The sequence below is a fragment of the Sorex fumeus genome, unplaced genomic scaffold, assembly GCF_029834395.1.
Source record: "Sorex fumeus unplaced genomic scaffold, SorFum_2.1 ptg000122l, whole genome shotgun sequence".
Classification (NCBI taxonomy): domain Eukaryota; kingdom Metazoa; phylum Chordata; class Mammalia; order Eulipotyphla; family Soricidae; genus Sorex; species Sorex fumeus.
Genome location: NW_026606179.1, coordinates 61616770 through 61637869, shown reverse-complemented (window position 1 = coordinate 61637869; position 21100 = coordinate 61616770). Strand labels below are relative to the sequence as shown.

Below are 21100 nucleotides of genomic sequence, written 5' to 3'. Positions count from 1 at the left end.
AAGGCAAATGCCCTCCCTGTTGTGCTGTCACTCTAGCCCCAGAATAATGCTTTCCTGCTGTCAATCTTAGTCAGGCTGGAGAGAACTCCAGGGTCCAAGTGCCTTGCATGAGGGAGGCCTGTCCCCCGAGGACCCCAGGGAGTGGCCCTAGCCCTGAGCCCAGAGCAGCCCCAGCCCTGCACTCAGGACCAGGCAGTCCTGTCCACGACACCAGCTGAGGACACATGGCCCAGCCCCACCTTCGAGTCCTTGTGGCTGAGGAAATCACCTGCCACGGACCTCTTGGCGTGTCGGGCCGCCTGGTGATCAGGAGGATCCCTGGGGCCCCATCTGCAGACCCTGAGAGCCAGTGCTCCGTATCACAGGCAGCTACACAGCCCATGGCCCGGAGGGCGCAGATCCGTCCTCAGAGTCCCGCGTGCCTGGGGACAGCTGGGGGAAACTGAGTCACACTTCCCAAAGGGGCGAAAAGACTTGGAGCAGAGGACAAGGGAGCCCTTGACACAGCTTCATGAACCAGAAGGCCCCTCTGGACAGCTGGAAGGCGTTTCCTCAGCAGGCCAGGGACTGGCCAGGGCGGCCACAGCTCTGGGTCAGAACCGGTTCCCTGGCTCCCAGAATGGGGCGCTGGGGGCCCTCAGGGAAACAGGCTCGACTCTAGGCCTGTTAACGCCTGCCTGAGGAAGGGGGCTGTGGGGGGCAACCTCACACCTGCTCTCTAATCCGTTCTTCCCCCACCCGGAGGCCCGGGAGCAGGCAGCAGGGGCTGGGGGCTGGCGGGTGCCCACTGCGAGCCGAGTCTGTCTTGGTTCTGTCCCGGCACCACACAGGATTCCTGGAGCCCGGCCAGGAGGGAGCCTGAGTGCAGAGCCGGGAGTCTGCCCCGAGCAGCTCCAGGCAGGGCCCCCAACAAAACCAAAGAACCAAGCAAAAAGAACAACAGCAAAGAAACACTAGGACGGACGACCCAGGGGTTTTCTGCAGAGAAAAACAAGCCCACGAAAAACAATTCCGAGAGCGCGGGAGAGAAAGCAGAGAAAGGAATTGAGTTTGGGCTGACTCCGCCGTCGGTGCCTGCGAATAGAGACGCTGTCCGCCCGGTTGCAGCAGTCGTTTCTACGGTTGTTCTTCGCAAAGGTAAAAAAAAATTCCATTTCCCCTGGTTGCCTTCCACGCACAGATGCAAGCCCCAGATGTGTCTATTTAGCCTCCTGTCGGGACGGCGTGGCGTGGAGAAAGCCGCCCGAGACCGGGCCCCTGAAGAAACAAGCGTCCCGACAGCTCAAGTGGGTCCAGTGCGGGTGCTTCGATGAGATCTACCTGAACCTGCCCTGAGAAACAGCCTTTCCAGGGCTGGGGCGGTGGGACGGCTGGTGCAGTGCTTGTGGTGCCCGTGACTGGGCTGGGTGGTCCCCAGCACCACACGACCACATGTGTTCTGCTAAGCCCCATCAGGAGAGACCCCCGGACAGTCAGAGCAAGCCCTGAGCACCACCAGGTGTGGCCCAGAAGCCAACCACGCAAGAAAGAGTAAAATAAAAAAGAATGAAAGGAGTACACCTCTCCCTCCCCCCCCAACCCCCAGACACACACAGACACACAGACACGCACACACACACACATATGCATGCACACACACTCTCAGACACAAACACAGACACATGCACTCACACATGCACACACACTCTCAGACACACACACACACGCACACATGCACATACACACATGCACACACATGCACACACACATACACACACTCAGACACACACAGACATGCACACTCTCAGACACACACTACACACACACTCTTTAAGACAAACACATGCACACACATACACACGCACACACGCACGCACACACACTCTCTCTTGAAATGCCGCCCTTGCCTGCACCTCCCGCTTCTCGCTGCCTGTCGCTGTGTGGGTTCTGTGTGTCCCCCATAAAACCAGGCTCTGGACTCGCAGGCGACAGGCGGGTCTCTCAGGTCCCCCTGGAGCCAGACCCTCACCTGCGAAGTATCACCACAGCAATGACACACGGCTCGGAGACCTGAGCCCAGCATCCCCCAGCCCTGCAGCTCTGGGCGAGGCCAGGCCCATCGGGCTGGAGGGAATCAGTCGGCCTGAGCAGTGGAGACACCCGGAGCTCTCCAGGGTCGGGTTTGGCTCCCTCCTTGCTGTGGCCGGAAAGCCCCAAGCCGGCCAGCACAGGGATGTCCGGAGCCAGGGCACACACCTCACCGGGGCTCAGAGTCTGGCGTGCACCTGCCCCTTCCCCTCACTCCCCTGCAGTGGGCACTACAAGCTGGCCATCTGCCAGGGAAGCCCTTTCTCAGCATGGCCAAGCATGACTCCCGCATCCCCCTGTCTGCCCCAGGCCGGCCCTGACCTGGACAACCCTTCCCAAGGAGGACAGCCCTGGGAGCACGGCCACCGAGCTGGGGGAGGCGTGTAATACCACAGCCTGCAAATCAGAGCTGGCGGCTGTTGGGAGGATGCAACCGCTCTCCCTCCTGCTGGGGGAAATCCCTTCACCCTACCCCCTGCCGAGGGTCCTCACGCACACAAAGCCGAGGGCTGGAGACTCACCCCCACCTAGCACTCGCCCCTTCATCCTAGGACGGTTCACGCACACACCTGGGCCTCTTCGAGGGATCGTGCCTCATTTACAGAGAAGGCGATGATCTATTTACATATCTCTCCCTTTATTTCCCCAGCAGCCGGTGATTAAAAATGAAAAGGAAGAAATCACCCCAACACAAATATTTGTGAAGAAACAGCTCGAGGAAACGGCGATGAAGCAACGATCTAATTACTTCTGGTCCCGCCCTCCGCAACAAAGGAAGATAATATTCCTGGTGCATGATTGAATCATGCGTGATCACGGCAATGTGTTCAGTGAGCTGCGAGCGAGAACATTCGGACACTTATTCCCCCCGGACTGCCGCTTGAAGCTTCCTGCGCAGGTGGGGCCGGGCTGGCCCTGCTACTGTGATATTTTCCCAGCCTGCCTGTCTTGAGCTCATCAGTTTCTCCAGCTTCCTCCTTTCCTTCCTTCAGCAAGGAGCCGGTGTTTTAACTTGGGCCATCTTGATCAATAAGAGTTCTTTCTCGAGGCCTAACCACCCCTGCATTCGCAGGGATCCTGTGCTCAGGACCTTGCCACAAAGCCTTCGCGTTTTTTCTCTGACACACTCAAGGACTCCTGAATGTTTCATAACAGAAAAATGCACATAAATATCAAAATAAGTCCCCCTGTGTCACTCGTCATGGGAAGAAGAGAGAAAATTTCTCTATTTTCACGTTGGCTTAAAAATCGGGGGCTTTAGAAAGTTTCAGAAAAACCTTTTACCAGCTGAAAATAGAAAATAAATGGCATTCACACTCGCGATGCTTTTACTGTATGTACTTTTTTTTTTTTTTATGGGCAAGCTATCACTTTCCTTAGATTATCTGTGAGATAATAAGCTAAAGGCCAATTCAAGCAAAAACAGAAAATGCTCAGCTCACATACCTCGAGAAGACGAATGGCATGTGCCAAATGCAAATATTAAGATGATTTTTTTTTTTAGAACTTCTTCTGGAAACCGCTCCTATTTTCAAAATAAATAAATTATCCCCCAAACTGACCATTAGCTGCTCTGAGTAGTTGAAAATTGTGTTTGTGCTCAGAAAAATTGGCAGAATTCAGCAGATGAATTTCAGTCTAGTGGCCAAGATGATCAAGCAAATAACCCATTTATCAAATGTTAGCGACCTTTATCTGGTTTTATTTTGCAGTGCAGCCAGACATACTTTAAACTCACAGACAGGGCTGTTGGAACCAGGGGCCGAGCCCGGAGATGGAGAAGAATAAAACAGTGCCCCAAATGAACCCAATTTTGTTTAGTAGAATATATGGCTCCTATTTCCCCCAAATGTTTCCCTAAACATTTAAGCTGGAGTCAGGCGCGCTCGCGGCCCTCCTGTTCACCGAGCTATTTTCTTGCAGCCCGGCACAGTTTGAAGACAAGGTAGGGAGGAGGGGAAGAAATTAAGAGACTGAAGGATCACCCAGGGGCAAGATTAAACTCGCAGTTAAAATAAAATCATTTCCTCTGTTTCTATCCATCCCAGCAGGAGCGACTGTCTGCGGGTTTAGTCCCAGACACCCCCTACAGAAGACGGGTCTTCCACTCCCCACCCACCTGGACCTGGGTGCATTCATGAGGCCATCTTTGTCCACCTAGAGTCCATCCATCCAGGCATTCAACAAACCTTAGTGGACACCACCACTGACCTGGAACTACGTGGGCAGACACGCAAACACAGGCAAAGACAGATGTTGCCTCTCTGTGGCAAAGCCCATTGTATGTCTCAGAGAAGCAGTGAACAGATGGGCTTGTGCTGGACAAGGGGCCACGTGACCTCTGCGAGCATCGGGCATCCTGTTGGGTGAGGGGACATGGGGTTCACTGCTCCCAGCACTTGTGGGGCCTTGAGAAATGGTGACTAAGCCCAGCCCAGCAGCCACCCAAGGAAAGCCAAGTGCTTGATGCAGGGAGGGGCGTGGAGAGGCCGGGAAGGGGCCTGCCAGGCCAGGAGGGGCTCGGGCACTCCCAGGTGAGGGTCGGAGGCTGGCAGTGGACAGTGCAGCCGGGGGTGGGGGATGGGCTTGTGTCTTGGCAGGATGACAGCATGTGGTCGTGCGAGGAACAGAGGCACTGCCAGAGGGATGGACCCTCAAGGGTCCAGGACCCGCACCCAGGACCCGCAGCTGGCCAAGAGGGAGAGGGACACTCCGAGGACAGTCCAGGGGCACTCGGCAGAGAAACTGCCCAGGGGGGGCCTGTGCCCAAGACTGTCCCAAGGGCAGAGCAGACGATAAGGATGGAGCTCCAGGCCTGGCTCCGGGGGGCGGAGAATCTCAGACCCCCACCTAGCGCTCGCCTCTTCGTCCTAGGACGGTTCGAAGTCCTAGGTGCTCACTCCTGCCGGCCCCTGACTGCTCCTGCTGGCCGTGCCCGCTCCTGCCCACTCCTGCCCACTCCTGCCTGCGCCTACCCGCAATGCTCTGCCCAGCAACTGTGACCGTGACATGGCGGGTGATGGGATGCCCGTGACCCGCTCCCCTTTCCCACATTGGCCAATCACGCGCCTCTCCACAGTTCATGCCGTGGTTCACGTGTGTGACATGTGTGCTCATCATCCATCCCCCGTGGAGTGGAGGGAGGGCCTTGATGCCCACAGCACACACACCGAATCACAAAACACACAGAGGACACAGGCCCTGGGTGGGCACCGTTCCCCCAGACACAGCGGGGCAGCTGGGAGGCAGGTGTCCCAGGGGAAGCTAAAGGTCCAAGAGTGGCCGAGACTGGCCAAGGCCCCGGGGCCACCAGCGAGGTGTGGGGAGATCCCGGTGGAACGTGGGGCGGAGAGTGATGAGGCCGTGGCACAGCCAGCCGCCTCCTCGGGTGGACAAGGGGCACGCACAGAGGCCCCCGTGGCTCAGGGCCTGCCAGGCCACCAGGCTGAGCGCAATGACCAGCCTGGGCCCGGCCTGGCTGTGGGGCTCACGGGGCCAGGAGTCATGGCTACCGCCACCAACTGACGCGCCCCCACGGTCCCCCACTGTCCCCCTGCACCCGCCCTGCCGGGATCTCGCCCGCCCTCTGCTCACCTCCCGGTCCAGCAGGGCGGGCGACACCACGGTGACGATGTCCCCTTTCTCGGGGTCGATGTAGAACATGTTGGGGGACGGCCGGTCAGGGGTCTGCTGGCGGATGTTGTACCGCAGGAGCGCGTTGTCGGTCGCTGGGTCGTCCGCGTCGAAGGCTGTCACCCGCATCACGGTGGTCCCTAAGGGGCAGGAGAGAGAGAAGGGGACAGGGTCAGCATGGCCAGCTCTGATGGTTCCTCTGCTTCCTTCCCTCCCTCCCTCCCTCCCTTTCTTCCTTCCCTTCCTTCCTTCCTTCCTTCCTTCCTTCCTTCCTTCCTTCCTTCTTTCCTTCCTTCCATCCACCCTTCCCTTCCTTCTTTCTTCCTTCCTTTCTTCCTTCATTCCCTTCCTTCCATCTCTTTCCCTCCTTTCCCTCCCTTCCTCCCTTCCTTCATCCCTCCCTCCCTCCCTCCCTCCCTCCCTCCCTCCCTCCCTCCCTCCCTCCCTCCCTACCTCCCTCCCTCTTTCCCTCCCTCCTTTCCTTCCTCCCTTTCCCTCCCACACTGTGGTCTAACGTGGCCTAGATCAAATGAGTCACAGCCTGTGAGGTCTGTGACCAGGAAGGAGCAAGCGGTCCCAGGAATCTTTGGCACCAACTTTGCCCTTGAGTGTAGAAAACACCAGAATGCTTAACCACGTGTCACAGGCCCAGCTCCTGGAAGGGGCCCAGTGCTCGGGGGACCCCGGACAGATCACACAGGGGCTGGAGGGGGCTGGGGTGAGGACGGTGTCACCCCCAGCCAGCAATGCTTAGAGCTCGTTTGCAAGCAGGGCCGACAGCGTCTACACAGAGAGGCTGAGCAGAGCAGGGGTGAGTGCGCAGGGTGGGGGGCTGGGGGCTGCTGGTCACGGCTGACCTGCACGGATCAGGAAGCCCCTTGCAGACACGTATGGATGCTTCTGAGCCCAGCAGGAGCAGGGCGTCTCAGGCAGGGGGCTGCAGTGACCACCCGCTCTCCGCGGGACTCTGTGCCTGGGCCAGTGTCTCCGGGATGGAAGCCACGTGGTTCCCACCATCAGATACTTAGTCATTGGCTGTGATTGATCGGGAGAAGGGGGCCCTGGCCACCCCAGGGTGGGTCAATTCACTAAATAGTCTCTTAACGCGGCCACCTGGGTTTCCATGAAACCGATGCACCGTCTGTCCTGTCTTGGCTGTCACTGCACAGAGGCAGGTGGGCAGGGAGGACGCAACTCTCAGGTGCAGAATCCTGGCCCTGGGGGACGCCCCTGAGGCTGGGCCTATCTCCTGCCTTCTCCAATCCTCGCCAGTCACTGCTTAGGACTGAAACGTTGGCCATGCAGGCCGCTTCATCTGTGGGGCAGCAGGGCAGCTGGCAGCCAGCCAGCCTGGCCTTGGCTCGGGCAGAGAGACCCCTCCCCCCCGCGCCCCGTGGAGGTGGGGAAACTCCCCTCGGAGACACGGTCACTGCTGCTCTCCTGGTCAGTTGGATCCAGCTGTGTGGCCGGGGCTGTGCGGGGGGACCTGGCCTGTGGGAACCCCGCAGCCTCGCCACGGACGTCCCCTCCCAGGACCGGCGATGTCTGCTCTGTAAATTCTCTCCCAAGGGAGCTGCCGAGATGGCGCTGGTTTGGAATTCAGCTTCTCCTGAGGACCCCTGGGGGGGGGGGGGAGGAATGGGGTCAGGGCACCGCCTGGCCGCCTCCTGGGGGTGGGGGACAGGCTGGCCGGGGAGTGAGTGAGTGGACTCCGGGCTACCCAGGGTGGGCTGCTCTCAGAGATGGACTGGGCGGCCGTGGTGGTCAGAGATGGTGAGTGGGTGCAGTTGGGCCGTGGCTGTGTCCCAGGATGGACACACGGCCTGTCCACCTCCTCCTGCTGGCCACCCGCTGCCTCTTGCCACACTGGTCATCCCTGTCCCCAGCTGCCCGTGAGGAGAGGATCCAGCGCCCAGACCCCCAGCAGGACTGGGCGGGCAGGCCAAGGACAGGCCCATCAGAGGGTGCGGGTGGGCTAACCATTGAGCCACATGGCTTCGAGCAAGCCCCTGTCCTCAGCAGAAGGCTGGCCTTCCCCTGTCCGTAGCAGTGACCTCGTCCCTGCCCAGATTGCTTGGGCGTGAGTGGGGCAGTCGGCTCCCCCCATGGCCACTCCTGCCTTCTGCCTTACACACCTGAGGGTGCTCCTCTGCCTTCCAGCATTGACTCACCAAGTCCTCCTGGAACAGGCCCTAGCGGGACTGAGGATGGGCGACGTCTGAGACTGTAACTCCCCCCGATGCCTGGCAGCACCCATCAAGGCAAGGGCACGTGCCTCTGCAGAGAGTGGGCAACCTAGAAAATCAGCTGGTGCATGTGGGCTGTGGGCCAGCTCGTGGCACCGGGACACGAGACAGGCAGGTGAGAGCGTGCTTGTTCTCCTGGGCCCTCTTGCTGCCATGGCCTTGTCTGCGCTCAGTGACCCCTGAGGCCAATCCCTCTAACCACACGACATGCAGACGGAGGCACCGGGGGGCGCCTGGGGTCAAGCCACGTGAGTGAACTCAGGCAAGACGCTACAACCATCACCCAGAGAAGTGCCCTGACCTGCAAAACCAGGAGCGAGAGGGCTTTGTTTATTTACAAGATTTAAGTCTTGGTGTCCTCGGCCTGGCTGTCCTTGCCGGAGCCCCTTGGAGGGGGGTGGGTTGAGTTTCCTCCCCGCCCCGAGCAGAACCCCAGCAGCTGAAGACCTTCAGAACCAGCCACAACCATGCTGAGACCACTCTCCACACGCATGAAGGAACTGGCAGAGGAACAAAGGCATGCGGGTCCTGGGGCTGAGATCTCCAAGCCTGCTCGGATCGGGGCTGAGCATCCTCCACCCAGATCCTCCATCTTCCAGTAGGCAGGGGTCACACCCACCAACTGCCCCCAGTGCCAGGTAATCCCATCGATGGCCAAGACCCGGAGACTATAAAACCCAGCTCCCAGAAGCATCTTATTATCTCATTCTTACTTTGGACAACCTGGCAGGCTACCGAATGTAACCTGTCCACATGGCAGAGTCTGGCAAACTCCTCATGGCGTACCCAATATGCCAAATACCAGTAACAATGATGGGTCTCATTCTCCTAAAGAGCTTTGAATATAGCACTTTCTTAAAAATCTCAGGGCTAGGATGAAGGAGACGTTACTGGTGCCTGTTCAAGGCAATCGACGAACAACAGGATTATCGTGATCGTGATCGTGAAGTCTTGGCATGGTCCGTCGTCCAGCAACAGATAGCCAGCAAAGGAACGAGTGTAACCATTACATACAAGCTAGAAAGTATAGAAAGTAGCCACAGAAAAATCAAGTTTATGTTTAAGATGGAACTTGCCTTGATACAAAACAAGCAGCACAACATATTCAGGGAGTAAACCCAGAAGCAGAGAAAAAGGAGGAGGAAGAGAGGATAAAAAGGAACAGATGCAAGCAGAACATTGGTGAGAATAAAATGCAATTTATTTCCAAATGTTGGACTTCGGAATGGGCTTCTAATGGCCGTTGCAATATGTCAGCCATTGAGTCTTTCGAGAACGAAAATTAAAATAAACTTTTTTTTTTTCGGGCCAGACGATTCTGAATGAAAATGGCACCAAGCATTTACACTGAGGGAGGGTTTGAGTTGCGTCGGTGCCTTCAGATAGGAAGACGCGGCCGTTCTCCAAAACCAGCCTTTGCGAACGCCGCTTCCTCGTTAGCACGACGCTAAGTCGGTGCCTTGTGAAGCCACAATTATACGGCTTGATTTGAAACGCACTAGACTTGTCTCCAATTGGCCTTCCCTCCCTCGAGCTAGCTGGTTTTTTCCGTACAAATTGACAGTCAAATGTAATAAGTTATGACAAGTAGAGCCATGTTTGTTTCCCCGTCTGTTTTCAAAGACCGTTTATTTTTATACCAAGTTGGGGATGGTAACAAAAGATGCCCCTTCAGATGATTTCGACCCTCCCCTCCCCCAGAACTCCTCTCCCCCTCCGTCAGATTTTCAAGGCACATCCATCCTACTTTCCTGGTGAGTTACAGTTTATTTAAGTGGCAGCAGCTTTTAGGAAAGAAAACAACATTTTGGGATGTAAGGTAACAAACATATGGCTCGAACCAGGGTTCCTCCTGTCCTAACTCACTTTATTGCCCTAATTTCTTCATTTCATCCAGCATTTTTTTTGCTGTGAAAAAAAAATATATATATTAAATTTTTATTAGTGAAACACCATGAGGTACAGTTGTAGACTTACAAAGTTTTGTGCTTGGGTTTCAGTTATACAATGATCAAGTACCCATCCCTCCACCAGCGTCCATCCTCCACCACCATGGGTCCCAGCATCCCTCCCACCTCCCATCCGCCCCATCCCACCCTGCCTCTGTAGCAGGGCATTCCCTTTTGTTCTCTCTCTCTTATTGGGTGTTGTGGTTTGCAAAAGAGGCATTGAGTGGCAATCCTGTTCGGTCTATAGTGCACTTTCAGCATGCATCTCCCATCCTGGGAGGATCCTCCCAACACCCTTTCTTTGGTGCTCCCTTCTCTATCTGAGCTGCCTTTTCCCCTAGCATGTGTGGGTGGCCTCCAAGCCATGGAGCAAAACTCCTGGTACTAATCTCGGCCATTCTTGGGTGTTCGTCTCCTTTGTTTCATCCAGCATTTTAAGGCAGTGTGTTTCACCGACTATTGAAACGCCACTTAATTATTTTGATCCACCTTCTTTTCTCTGCAGCTCTTTGTGAAAGGGCACGGGGTTAACCCCATGGAAGGAACGGATCTTGCCTCAAACACATCCAAAAAGCAAGTTTAAGGGCCCCTTCCCAGGGGACAATGAAATCTCTGCATTGAATAAGCACCGGGAGCTGTACTTCTCAACGCAAAGACAGTCTCCACAAAACCCCACCATAACCAATGGGAAATTGTGGGTGTCTGTTTTGTTTAACCAGTTTAAGGGGATTATTTTCCAAAGGGTTATGAGTTCTCCCTGGGGATGGGCGATATCTAGCTTTGTTTTGGGGCCACGCCCAGCTGTGCTCAGGGATCACCCCTGCCTCTGTCCTCTGGGTGCTGGGGACCAAACCTGGAACGGCCCTGGGCAAGGCAGCTGCCCTACCTGCCGGACTTTCTCTCCAGCCCCGAGACATCTTTAGTCTGTCACCTGGCGGTGTGTGTGTGTGTGTGTGTGTGTGTGTCCACAACCCTCCACTCACAGTCCTCCACAAACAAGGCCGAGCACCAGAGGCAGAGAGGGACCTGGGTGTCGCCCCACCCCCTCAGCCTGTCCCTTTGGAGCCCTGAAGCAGAGGGCGCCGTGAGACTCCCCCACAAGGCGGCTCAGTTGGCTCTGGCGTCTCCCAATGCTCCGGCCACCCCCAGGGGCCACAGAGGCTCCTCAGCGAGGCCACTCTGCCTCGCCACGTGGCTCAGGTCAGGGACACAAGCGCTCTCAACTTCCTGCTAGGCCGTCCCCCTCACACCTTCCACGGGAGCAGCACGACGGCGCCAAGCAGGGAGAGTGGTGGCCACACTGCCGGGAAGCAGGAACGGCCAAGCAGAGGCGGAAGGCGAGTGAGGGGACAGGGTAGTGGCCCTCGCTGCCGCCCTCACACTGACGTGAGGATGGAGGAATGAGAGATCGTGCGACTGGCGTGGGCGCTCTTAACTCCCAGGGGGAATTCTGGATAATAGGCTTATCACCCCATCGCTTATAGCATATGGAGTGTGTGCACATGCATTTATACTTTGCAATACAATAGCACAGCGGGTAGGGCGTTCGCCTTACAAGCGGCCAACATGGCCGACCCGAGTTCGATTCCTCCGCCCCTCTCGGAGAGCCCGGCAAGCTACCGAGAGTATTCGATATGCCAGACACAGTAACAACAAAGTCTCCAATGGAGATGTTACTGGGCCTGCTCGAGCAAATCGACGATCAACGGGAGGGCCTTTACCTTTTACCTTAATACAATAGCAGTGTTGTAGCACTGTCTTCCCGTTGTTCATTGATTTGCTCGAGCGGGCCCAGTAACGTCTCTGTTGTGAGACTGTGTTTGGCATATCGAATACGTCACGGGGAGCTTGCCAGGATTTGCTGTGCAGTCAGAATACTCTCAGTAGCTTGCCATGCTCTCCAAGAGGGGTGGAGGAATTGAACTCAGATCGGCTGAGTGGGCCATGTGTAAGGCAAACACCCTACCGCTGTGCTATCGCGCCAGCCCATGCGATACAATAAAACTTAGTTATTATAATTTACCATAGTATATGTATATATTTATATTGTATAGTTTAGCATGGTGTATTTATATAGTACAGCATTTATATAGTATAGTATTTATCATGGGTCGGAGCGATAGCACAGCAGGTAGGGTGTTTGCCTTGCACACGGCTGATCTGGGTTCAATTCCTCTGCCCCTCTTGGAGAGCCCAGCAAGGTACTGAGATTATCCCGCCCGCATGGTAAAGCCTGGCAAGCTACCTCTGACGTATTCGAGATGCCAAACACAGTAACAACACGTCTCACAATGGAGACGTTACTGGTGCCTGCTTGAGCAAATCCATGAACCACGGGAGGACAGTGCGACAGTGCAGTATTTATCATGATGTGTATACGTAGTATATATTTATACGAATTGTATTATAATAGTTATATTTTATTATGTTGCAATTGTATGTATAGGAGATATATATATATATCACCATATTGTACTTATATATGTATTGATATGCTCAGCATCCATAGCCCTGACTGTGGTTTCACATTCTGGGGGTCTCACCCCCACTCTGATAGGAGGGTGGGCGTGGGGGCAGGGTCACCTTCCATCCACCAGCAGCGCCTCTGCCACCCAGGTATCACTAGTCTCACTTTTGCCAGGTGGAAGGGTTCCTTTTCCAGAACTCTCCGTGTGGGTGGCGAGCCCTTCCCTTGGCCCGCTAGAACCTGTTAGGCCAGCAGGGGCCCGTAGGAGGCCCCGGGGACAGCTGCCCCGAGCAGGACAGACCGTTAGGGACCTCAGACATGCACCTGGAGTGCCAGGAACGATGGGTGGGGGTCGCAGGGAGGGGCACGGGGCGGGGGTGGGGGGGAGAGGTACTGCAGGATCCGGACAGGAAGGAGCAGCGCGGACTGACGCGCAGACAGACACACACAGATGCACAGACGTGCAACCGAACATGCACAGATGCGCAAACAGGTGTGCCCAGATCCCCAGACGCGCAGACGGACGCGCAGACGCCCAGACGCACAGACAGACACGAACAGATGCCCAGATGCAGATGCTCACAGACGTCCAGACGCAGACGCTCTCAGACGCGCAAACAGACGCAGACGCGCTCAGATGCGCAGACAGACGTGCACAGACGCCCAGACGCAGACACGCTCAGAGGCACAGACAGACACAGACGCGCAGACAGACGTCCCCAGACGCAGAGGCGCATGGGAGGCGGCGGCAGGTGGGCCACGATGCTGCTGAGTTTGCAGACGCAAGTTCTCCTTGGGAACCGCGCGGCTGCAGCGAGCGCAGGAACGAGCGTGGGGTTGGAGGAGGGGCCGTGAGCCTCAGGAGTGCAGGGGCTTGGGGAGGAAGCACAGCTGGCCGCGCAGGACCTGTGGCAGCCCCTTACTCCCGGTCACGGTCACTTCTCAGGTCACACACGGCCACAGCAGGAGGGGAGGAAGGGATGGAGAGGAAGCAGGACAGAGGGTGACAGGTGCTGTGGCCCTGCGCCCTGTCCCCCTCTCTCCTACGAAGCTGTGGCCAGCGCAGACCTGGGGACATCACCGCAGAACCCCCAGGCACATCAGCAAGTCGCATTTACCAGGGAGCTGGGCACCACAGTGGTTTCTGAGCGTGACCAGAGACCAACCCTCGGTGCCCGGTGCACTCAGCCCCGAGGGGGTGCCCGGGGCCAAGCCCATCCATCACGCAGCGTCCATTCCTGTCCCCTGTGGTCCACAGGGCAGAGTGGGTGGACACCTGCCCCCCGTCGTGAGAGGCCAGCACTGCGCAGCTTCATCTGTGCTGGACGCAGGTTGGCCGGCCCGGAAGGGGCAGGACGGCGGGTGCAACCGGACAGGCACACAGCTCTCCAGAGCTCCCCAGAGCGTTTGGGGGTCACTGCCAAGACTTGGTTTGGTGCGGAAGGGGCCCCTCGATTCTGCTCTCGAGTCAGCGGTGCCTGGAGAGTTTCCTAGTCACAGTTCCTGGACCTCAGGGTGCTGACCCTCCCCCCTCAAGCGGTCTCATCCCAGAGACTCAGACCCCTGAGTGACGTCCACTCCTGTGGACATGCAGGGCGGGCAGGGCGGGCTCTGCTGGGTGGGCCAGGAAACATCTCTCCGGAGCTCTCTTGCCTTCGGGCTTGGCGTTTTCCTCCTCCTCCTCCTCCTCCTCCTCCTCCTCCTCCTCCTCCTCCTCCTCCTCCTCCTCCTCCTCCTCCTCCTCCTCCTCTTACCCCCCCTTCCATTCCCCACCTTCTGTTAGGAGAAACAGCCCCAGACCCAGGACTCTGCCAGTCTCTCCCTGGCACTGGCCCAGCACACTGAAACCAAATTGCAAAGTTTAATTAGCTAGCCTGCTTCGAGATAAAAATGCAAATAAAAAAGTTTCCAGTTTCACCTGTGTATGAGCCAAAGGCAAAAATTAATTAAAGTCAACGGAGAAAAGTAAATAAACATTTTGAAGCGAAGGAAATAAATATTCTGGAGGGCGAGGTTAAAGCTCAGGAAACATGAGACGGAGTCAATTAAGTGTGGTCGTGTGTGGGCGCCTGATAATGTGATCGCGCCACCTCCGTCTGCCCTCGCTCCCTCTGGAAGCTTCTAGAAGAAAGAGGCCGGGTGGGCCCAAAGGGATGGACGGGGGGCAGAGGAGGTGGGTGTTCCGTACCAGCCCGTTTCCCCCGGGGTCTGGCAGAGCAACGGGGGCACGTGCCAGGAGATCTTCAAGTCCTGTTAGGACCAAGATGTTCCCGCCCCTGCCCCTTGGGTGGAGACGTGGACCACGGGCTGGCCCCTAACTCAGCTCTGCCCACAGGCCTGTACAGGTTGGTGCTGCAGCTCGACCCTGTGGGATGGAGCTGGGACCAGGGCACCCCGAGAGCAGAAACCGAGCGTGTGTGCCAGGAGTGGCAGCTGCGGTGGCCAATGGGTAGCCAAGGTGCGAGGGGCGTATGTCAAGACTGACAGCTGCAGCAGCCAATGGGCAGCCAAGGCGCGAGGCATGTGTCAGGACTGACAGGTGCAGCGACCAATGGGCAGCCTGAGCGCTTGGCACACCTGGAGGGGGGGGGGCGGCTGCATCCTGGGATGCTCTTCTGGCCGTTAGCTGGGCTAGAGCTGCAGGGAGGGTGGGAGCAGGGCTGGGTCAGCGGGGGCTGCAGTGTGGGGTCCGGGCGGGGGCCTGAGAGTCAGGACCCCCCTTTTAGGAAGTTTCCCCCCTAGGAAGGGCCAAGTGGAGCGTGAGGAGAGAGGCGGGGGGCGGGGGGAGAGCTCTCGGGAGTCGCTGTGGGTGTTTCAGGTTTGCAAAACAATGGAAGAAATCTGGAAGTGGGAAACGAGAAAATAAATGATAGTGTCAGGGAGGGCGCTGGAGGGGGGCCGGCATTGCCATGGCAACCCGCTGGCGTGCGCATGGGGAGATGGCATCCTGCACCCGTCTCTCCAGGAAACCAGATCCCAGCTGGCCGAAGCCCATGTGTGCTGCGGACACGCAGTGGAGGGGTTCTCCGGCGGGGGCTCATCTGGTTCGTTTGTTCCCTGCACACGGATCAGACCACCTACAGGCCTGAGAGGACACTCGGGGGTCCCACGTCAGGAGGCCAAACAAGGTGGGAGCCTGTGGGCGCCCCATGCAGGGCAGGGAGGCCTCGAGGTCATGAGTGGCACCCCCCAGGGGACCCCTGAGCAATGTTGCCACTCTCAGAAGGAATGCACAAAAGCCAAGGGCAAATGCACTCCCCCCCTCCCCTCAGGCAGATTCTTCTAGAAGCCGGCTCGGATGGAATGTCCAGCTGCCATCTCAAGAGGGCTGGGTTTGGGGGACACAGGAGTCTTGGTCTCACCCCCGCTCAGCTGTGTGGCTGGCTGATGAAGAGACAGGCGGCTAGTGACGCTGCCCCCCATCCCTGGCTGGTGGCCTGGATAGTCCCAGGGCTTCCCTGAGTGTCTGTTTCATTTCCACTCACCCTGGGAGCCAGGGACGGTTCCTGCCTCAGGGGGGCCTCTTGGAGGTCAGTGAGGGGCTGGCTAGGCGCCTCCTGGCCAGTCAGCACAAGCGGCTACTTTGCTGCTGTTGGTTTCTGTGCCAAGTGCACTGGATGTTTGCAGGAAAAGCCACGAAAACCACCAACAGAGCAAGAAAGCACGCTGGGAAGCGGAGAGGGGGCTGGGGCTCTGAAACTGAGTCAGACCAGAGGGAGAGCGCAGGGTGAAGCCCTTCGAGGAACCAGCTCCCGCCCCCCCAAAGTGCCACAGTCACCCCCACGCCACCCCCAGCGGTACAGAAGGGGAAATGACGATGAGATTTGGCTGCTCATGGTACCAGGTTCTCCAGCAGATAAAAATCAAAAAGTCTCCGGAATGGGGGGATTCCAAATGGGCTGTGGGAGCCACAGCCAGACTGTGTCTTGGCCAGGACACAGCCACTAGACCCTCGAAGCCCTGCCATCCAAGGGCACAGCCGGAAACTTCCCCGGAAGGACATGTGCTGTGTGGAATAGTACGCGGTGATCAAGAGCACAAGACAGGCAGTGACAGGGAGCACTGTCAGGAACTGCCCAGAGAAAAGAGACTTCAAGACCACACGCTCTCCCAGTTCCAGAAACTCGTCTGTTTGGTAAACACAGACAGACAGATGGACATGCCTGCGGAGAGACAGTTTCCAGTCCAGGGGCAGGGGAGGTGGACGCACCCCGCACTCACGGGGTTTGGCTTTTGTGGCTGTAGGCCGGGAATATTTTTATGAAGGTAATTATATTCTACTTCGGATAGTCACACATACACAAAAATCAATAGGACACACTCGGGTTCTGCACGTGGTTTCTTAAGACACAGTTTCTGCCGCCAAAACCGTCTGGAAATCAATGGCCTAGCTGTTCAATCTTCGGAAAATGGCCAAATAAATTAGATTCAGCATCTTGATGGGCCATTAAGGAGTCATTAAAGGTTATAATTATAATGACCGGGTAGCAATGTGGCAGAGGCTGATGATGTATTAAGTAGAAAGGAGCATTTTAAAATGATGAGTCTCGGCTGCAGGTGGACAGAGGGAGAAGCAGAGACGCACGGACAGAGTCGCGGGGAGGCTTTGAGGGTCGGCGGTACAGGCTTCGTTTGAGCTACGATGGGTGAGCCAAGCGCTGTTGGATTTCTGGGGACCCCCACAGGCACACGCATCGCGCATGGAACCCTTCACCCGGGGCCAGCTCTGCAAGAACACGGACCGGGCACTCGCACCCAGAACCCGTGCCAGGGGCTGCTCTGCGGGAACACGGGCCCTGCCGAGTGCCAGTCTGGAAGCCAGGGCGCCTATCCTGCCGGCTTCTTGCCGCTCGCTCAGGCTTCCGCAAAGGCCACGGGAGAATCAGTGTGACCTGGACAGTGACAAAGGGGCTGTACAGACCCAGGACCCCGGGGGTAATGGTGCGGGGGCTGCAAGGAGAAAGGGGGACGCTCCCGGCAGGGGCTCATGGGCCTGAGTGGGCTCGAGGCTGAAAGGGCGACTGGCACGCGGCCCCCACGTTTCCCCTGTGTTCCCACGGGAGTCGGTGGTCAGGAGCCCGGGCCAAGGGGGAGGGGCACAGTTTTCGGTATATGGACACAGAAGGGTTGATCCTCCCGAGTGGAGAGCAGGCTCCTGGACTCAAGGCCGCGAGCCCGGCTTTGCTTCAAGAGTCCTGGCATAGCAGACACTGGCGGGCAGAGCCTCCTGGCATGGCCCAGCACGGCCTGGACACCAGCAACGCCAAGATGGGCAAGAGAAGCAGAACCACCGGGCTCGTCGGAGGCCCAGAGCGCATCAGGCACTCTGAGAAGGGCTTTATTTATTACACGTTTTTGTTTGTTTTGGGGCCAACCCTGGTTCTGTGCTCAGGGCTGACTCCCGGCTCTGTGCTCAGGGCTGACTCTCGGCTCTGTGCTCAGGGCTGACTCCTGGCGGAGCTCTTGGGCCCTATGGGGTGCTGGGAATGGAACCCCAGTCAGCCCCGCAGTCAGCTCTGAAGCTCTTATCTCTCCCCACCTGCAGCCCTGAGCCGGGTCCACCGACGTCCCTGCAGCTGGAGGAGGGGGCAGGGGGCTCAGAAATGGAACTGATGGTGGCTGAGGGCCCAGCTGGCTGCTGGCCAGGGAGCTGTGGGCCCCAGAGGGTCCCAGACTCCCAGGAGCCCTTCCCGAGGGGTGCCCTGCCTCTCCCCAACGTGGGCTCTGACAGCACTAGGCTGTGAGAATCTCCTGGAGCATCTCGGACCAGCCCCGCCCGGCCCAGCTCAGCACCCCACACCCTCACCGCCCCCCCCCCACCGCCGCCGTGCGCCTTCCACGGTGTGCCATTACTCTGCATTGTGACTCTATTTTTGGATGTTTCAACATCACACTTAATTGCAACTTGTTCATCTTTGCAGGAAACCAAGAAATCTGATTATTACTTCTTGTTTCTCACCTTGGCAAAGGCGGGAGGTAAAAGTTATCTAAAGCGAAACCACACACACACACACACACACACAGACACACACACACACAAAAGCTACAAAACATGAAACTCCTCCGGTACTCAGAGGCGTCAAGAGCATTGAAACTCCATCCGGGGATTGAGAGAGGCGGAGGTCTGATTCCCCGGTTTTCAACTGCCCGGGGCTGATCACGGCCCCCCCAGACCTCCAAGTCCAGCTGACCGCAGCCTCAGGCGGCCTCCGTCTCTGCCTGGGATGGGGCCCCACGGGCCCAGACACCCCCCACCCCACTAATCTCAGCTTTACATTTGCGGACCATCCTTTCGCCTCAGGTCTCGAGGGTCATTGGGGGTCCCCGTCCCTCGGGGTCTGACATTCTAGCAGCCTCCACGACAGCGGGCCCTGCAGAGATGGGGCAACACACAGGCTGGCTGACAACCAGAGGGGCGGCGGGGCGGGGGTGCGGCTCGCAGAGGGTCCCCAGGACTCCCCCCAGCCTCCCTCAAGTGCCTCTCCCCCCCCCCACCAGTTCGTTCCTCCCCCCGGGGTGGCCCTTGTCCTCTGCGCTCCCTCTGCCTGACCGACCTTCCTCCCCCGAGGCCATGGCAGGGGATGAACAAGCCCCTGACTGAACCTGGGGGCGCTGAGGCTCTCTGGGGAGGGGGGAGCGGGGGACACTGAGGCACCGCCAGGCACAGCTCCCATGTGCCTGCTCTGCCTGTCTCCCGGGGGCCAGGGCACTGCTGGCCTTCCTCCTCCTGTGCACGGCCTCCCCCTGCCACCCCACCCCCCACGCCCCGGCACCCTGAACTTGAGTGCCCTTGACTCTCCTCGGACACATCGTTGGAGCCCCCCTGCCCGGGACCCCTGCCGGGACCAGCTCAGTGAGAACAGGATCGAGGGCTGCAGCTTCCTGGCCCCATAGACAGTCAGGGAAAGGGTGGTCACTGAAGAGACACGGAGCGAGCACTGAGGCGGGAGCACTCAATGTCACAGCTGGCCCCGTCTGATACTGGAGTCGGCGCACAGTAGGACGACGGGCTTGAAGCACCCTCTCCTCCTTCTGACCTGTGTCCCCCGCCATGCCCTCTGCTCCCTGGGTTCACTTTGCCTCCAAGGCCAGGCCCGGCGCTCAGAGGCTGACCCCTGCATTGCAGAGGCCCTGCTGTCCATGATGGCCCTCACGGCGGCCCCACCCCTCCCCCCGTCCCGAGGACTTAGCAAACCTCCCTCCGTGCTCGTCTTTTCTACATTCTGCCTCTAACTGGCCTCCCTGACTCTTCCACGGAGCTCATGACACAAATTATTGCCTGATTTATATTTTTTTGGGGGCAATATGTTAGCTATAGATGGTGATAGGTCCAGGAGGTTATATGATTTAAAAAATCATTTCCCGTGAATAACTTTCCAAATCATGGTGCTTTAATAACATTTTATTTTGAAAAAGAAAAAATTATTCTGATGTCTGAACCCCGCAATGCAGGTATACTGCCACCAGGTGGCAGTCTCGCACCATTAGCACAAACCAAACCAACGGTTTGCTGGAGACACCCGTGGTGGCAGCATGGGGCACCCACAGCCGCACCCACAGCCACGGCCCGTGACAGCAGCCCGGCCTCATGGCTTCACGGTGAACCTTGGAGGAGATGCCGCCAAGCCACTGAAACTCATGAGTAGCCGGATCTCGGGCTGGAAACTCAGAGGTGCCCTTGGAGGGGCAGAGGGAGAGAACAAGTTTACAGACCCCCGAGTCCCGCAGGGCCGCTCCGAACCCCACAAGCCCGCCAGCCCCAAAGAGCCCCCAGGTTCCACGGGAGAGAAGCCCGGGAGCCGGCTAAGCTCAGCAACAGACACGGCTCTCCAGGCTGCAGTTAGGACAGCGGCACGCTGCCAGGCAGAACAATTCTCACAAATAATCTTCCACTGAACTATTTTTTTTTTTTTTGCTAATTCTGTGAGCCATTCTGCTGTAACAAAAAATATAAACCGAATTCTTTTGTGCCTGCTATGGGGGAGGGGGGACAGGTTTGGGAAACTAGGGACAATGGTGGGGGGACATGTGGGAACACTGAACGCCCCGACAACTGTCCTATGTGCAATGTTGTAAGCCATGGCATTTAAATAAAGTGAAAAGACAAAGGAAAGCCCCCAAGGTCTCGCCAAAGTGCCCACAGTGCATTTGTGTTCATTTCACAGTCCCTCGGGGAAGCTTTTTCACCCTGGCCCTGCCGCTCTGCCCGGCCCTCTGGGCATGTATAAACCACCCAGGAAGCTTCCTGGGGAGCTCCAGCCTCTGTCACCCCTGGAAGGGAGCACACAGAGAGGAGACTCCCACACACGCCGGAGATCCCTGAGTGCGTCTCCTCCCGCTGCCGGGGACCCTCTTGTCCCTGTTGATTCTCATTTTCTCCCTGTCCCGTCTCTCCCTGAGGCTGGGAAGGACGGAGACTGTTTTACAAAACCGGGGCCATTCAGAGACCAACGCAGGCTGGTGGAAGCTGACATCCTGCCAGCTTCCCTTGAAAAAGGGTCCCCGACCCTCTCTGCCTACAGGAATCTCTGATTCAGTTTGCTGCCGCCCCGAGAGCACGAGTACCTAATGGGGGGGGCGGCAGAAGGGGGTCGATCCACAGAACACTTGAGCTGCACTTTGCACCCACAGCCCCGAGGTGCATGACCTCCCTCAGGCCAGCCCGTCTGCAGGAACGTCTGCCTCGGACCCTGTCTTCCGCCAGTGCTAGGTTTCTAGACGCCGAGTGCCTCCCACGT

At 57.7% G+C, this 21100-nt stretch overlaps 1 protein-coding gene across 1 annotated transcript in view; it reads right to left on the bottom strand.

Moving 5' to 3' along the window:
- CDH13 (cadherin 13) overlaps nt 1-21100 on the bottom strand; it is a 1034759-nt gene that overhangs the window by 339245 nt on the left and 674414 nt on the right. The window contains exon 7 of the mRNA XM_056135632.1: nt 5662-5840. Within this exon, the coding sequence (XP_055991607.1) occupies nt 5662-5840 (179 nt within the window). The remainder of the gene's footprint in view (nt 1-5661; nt 5841-21100) is intronic.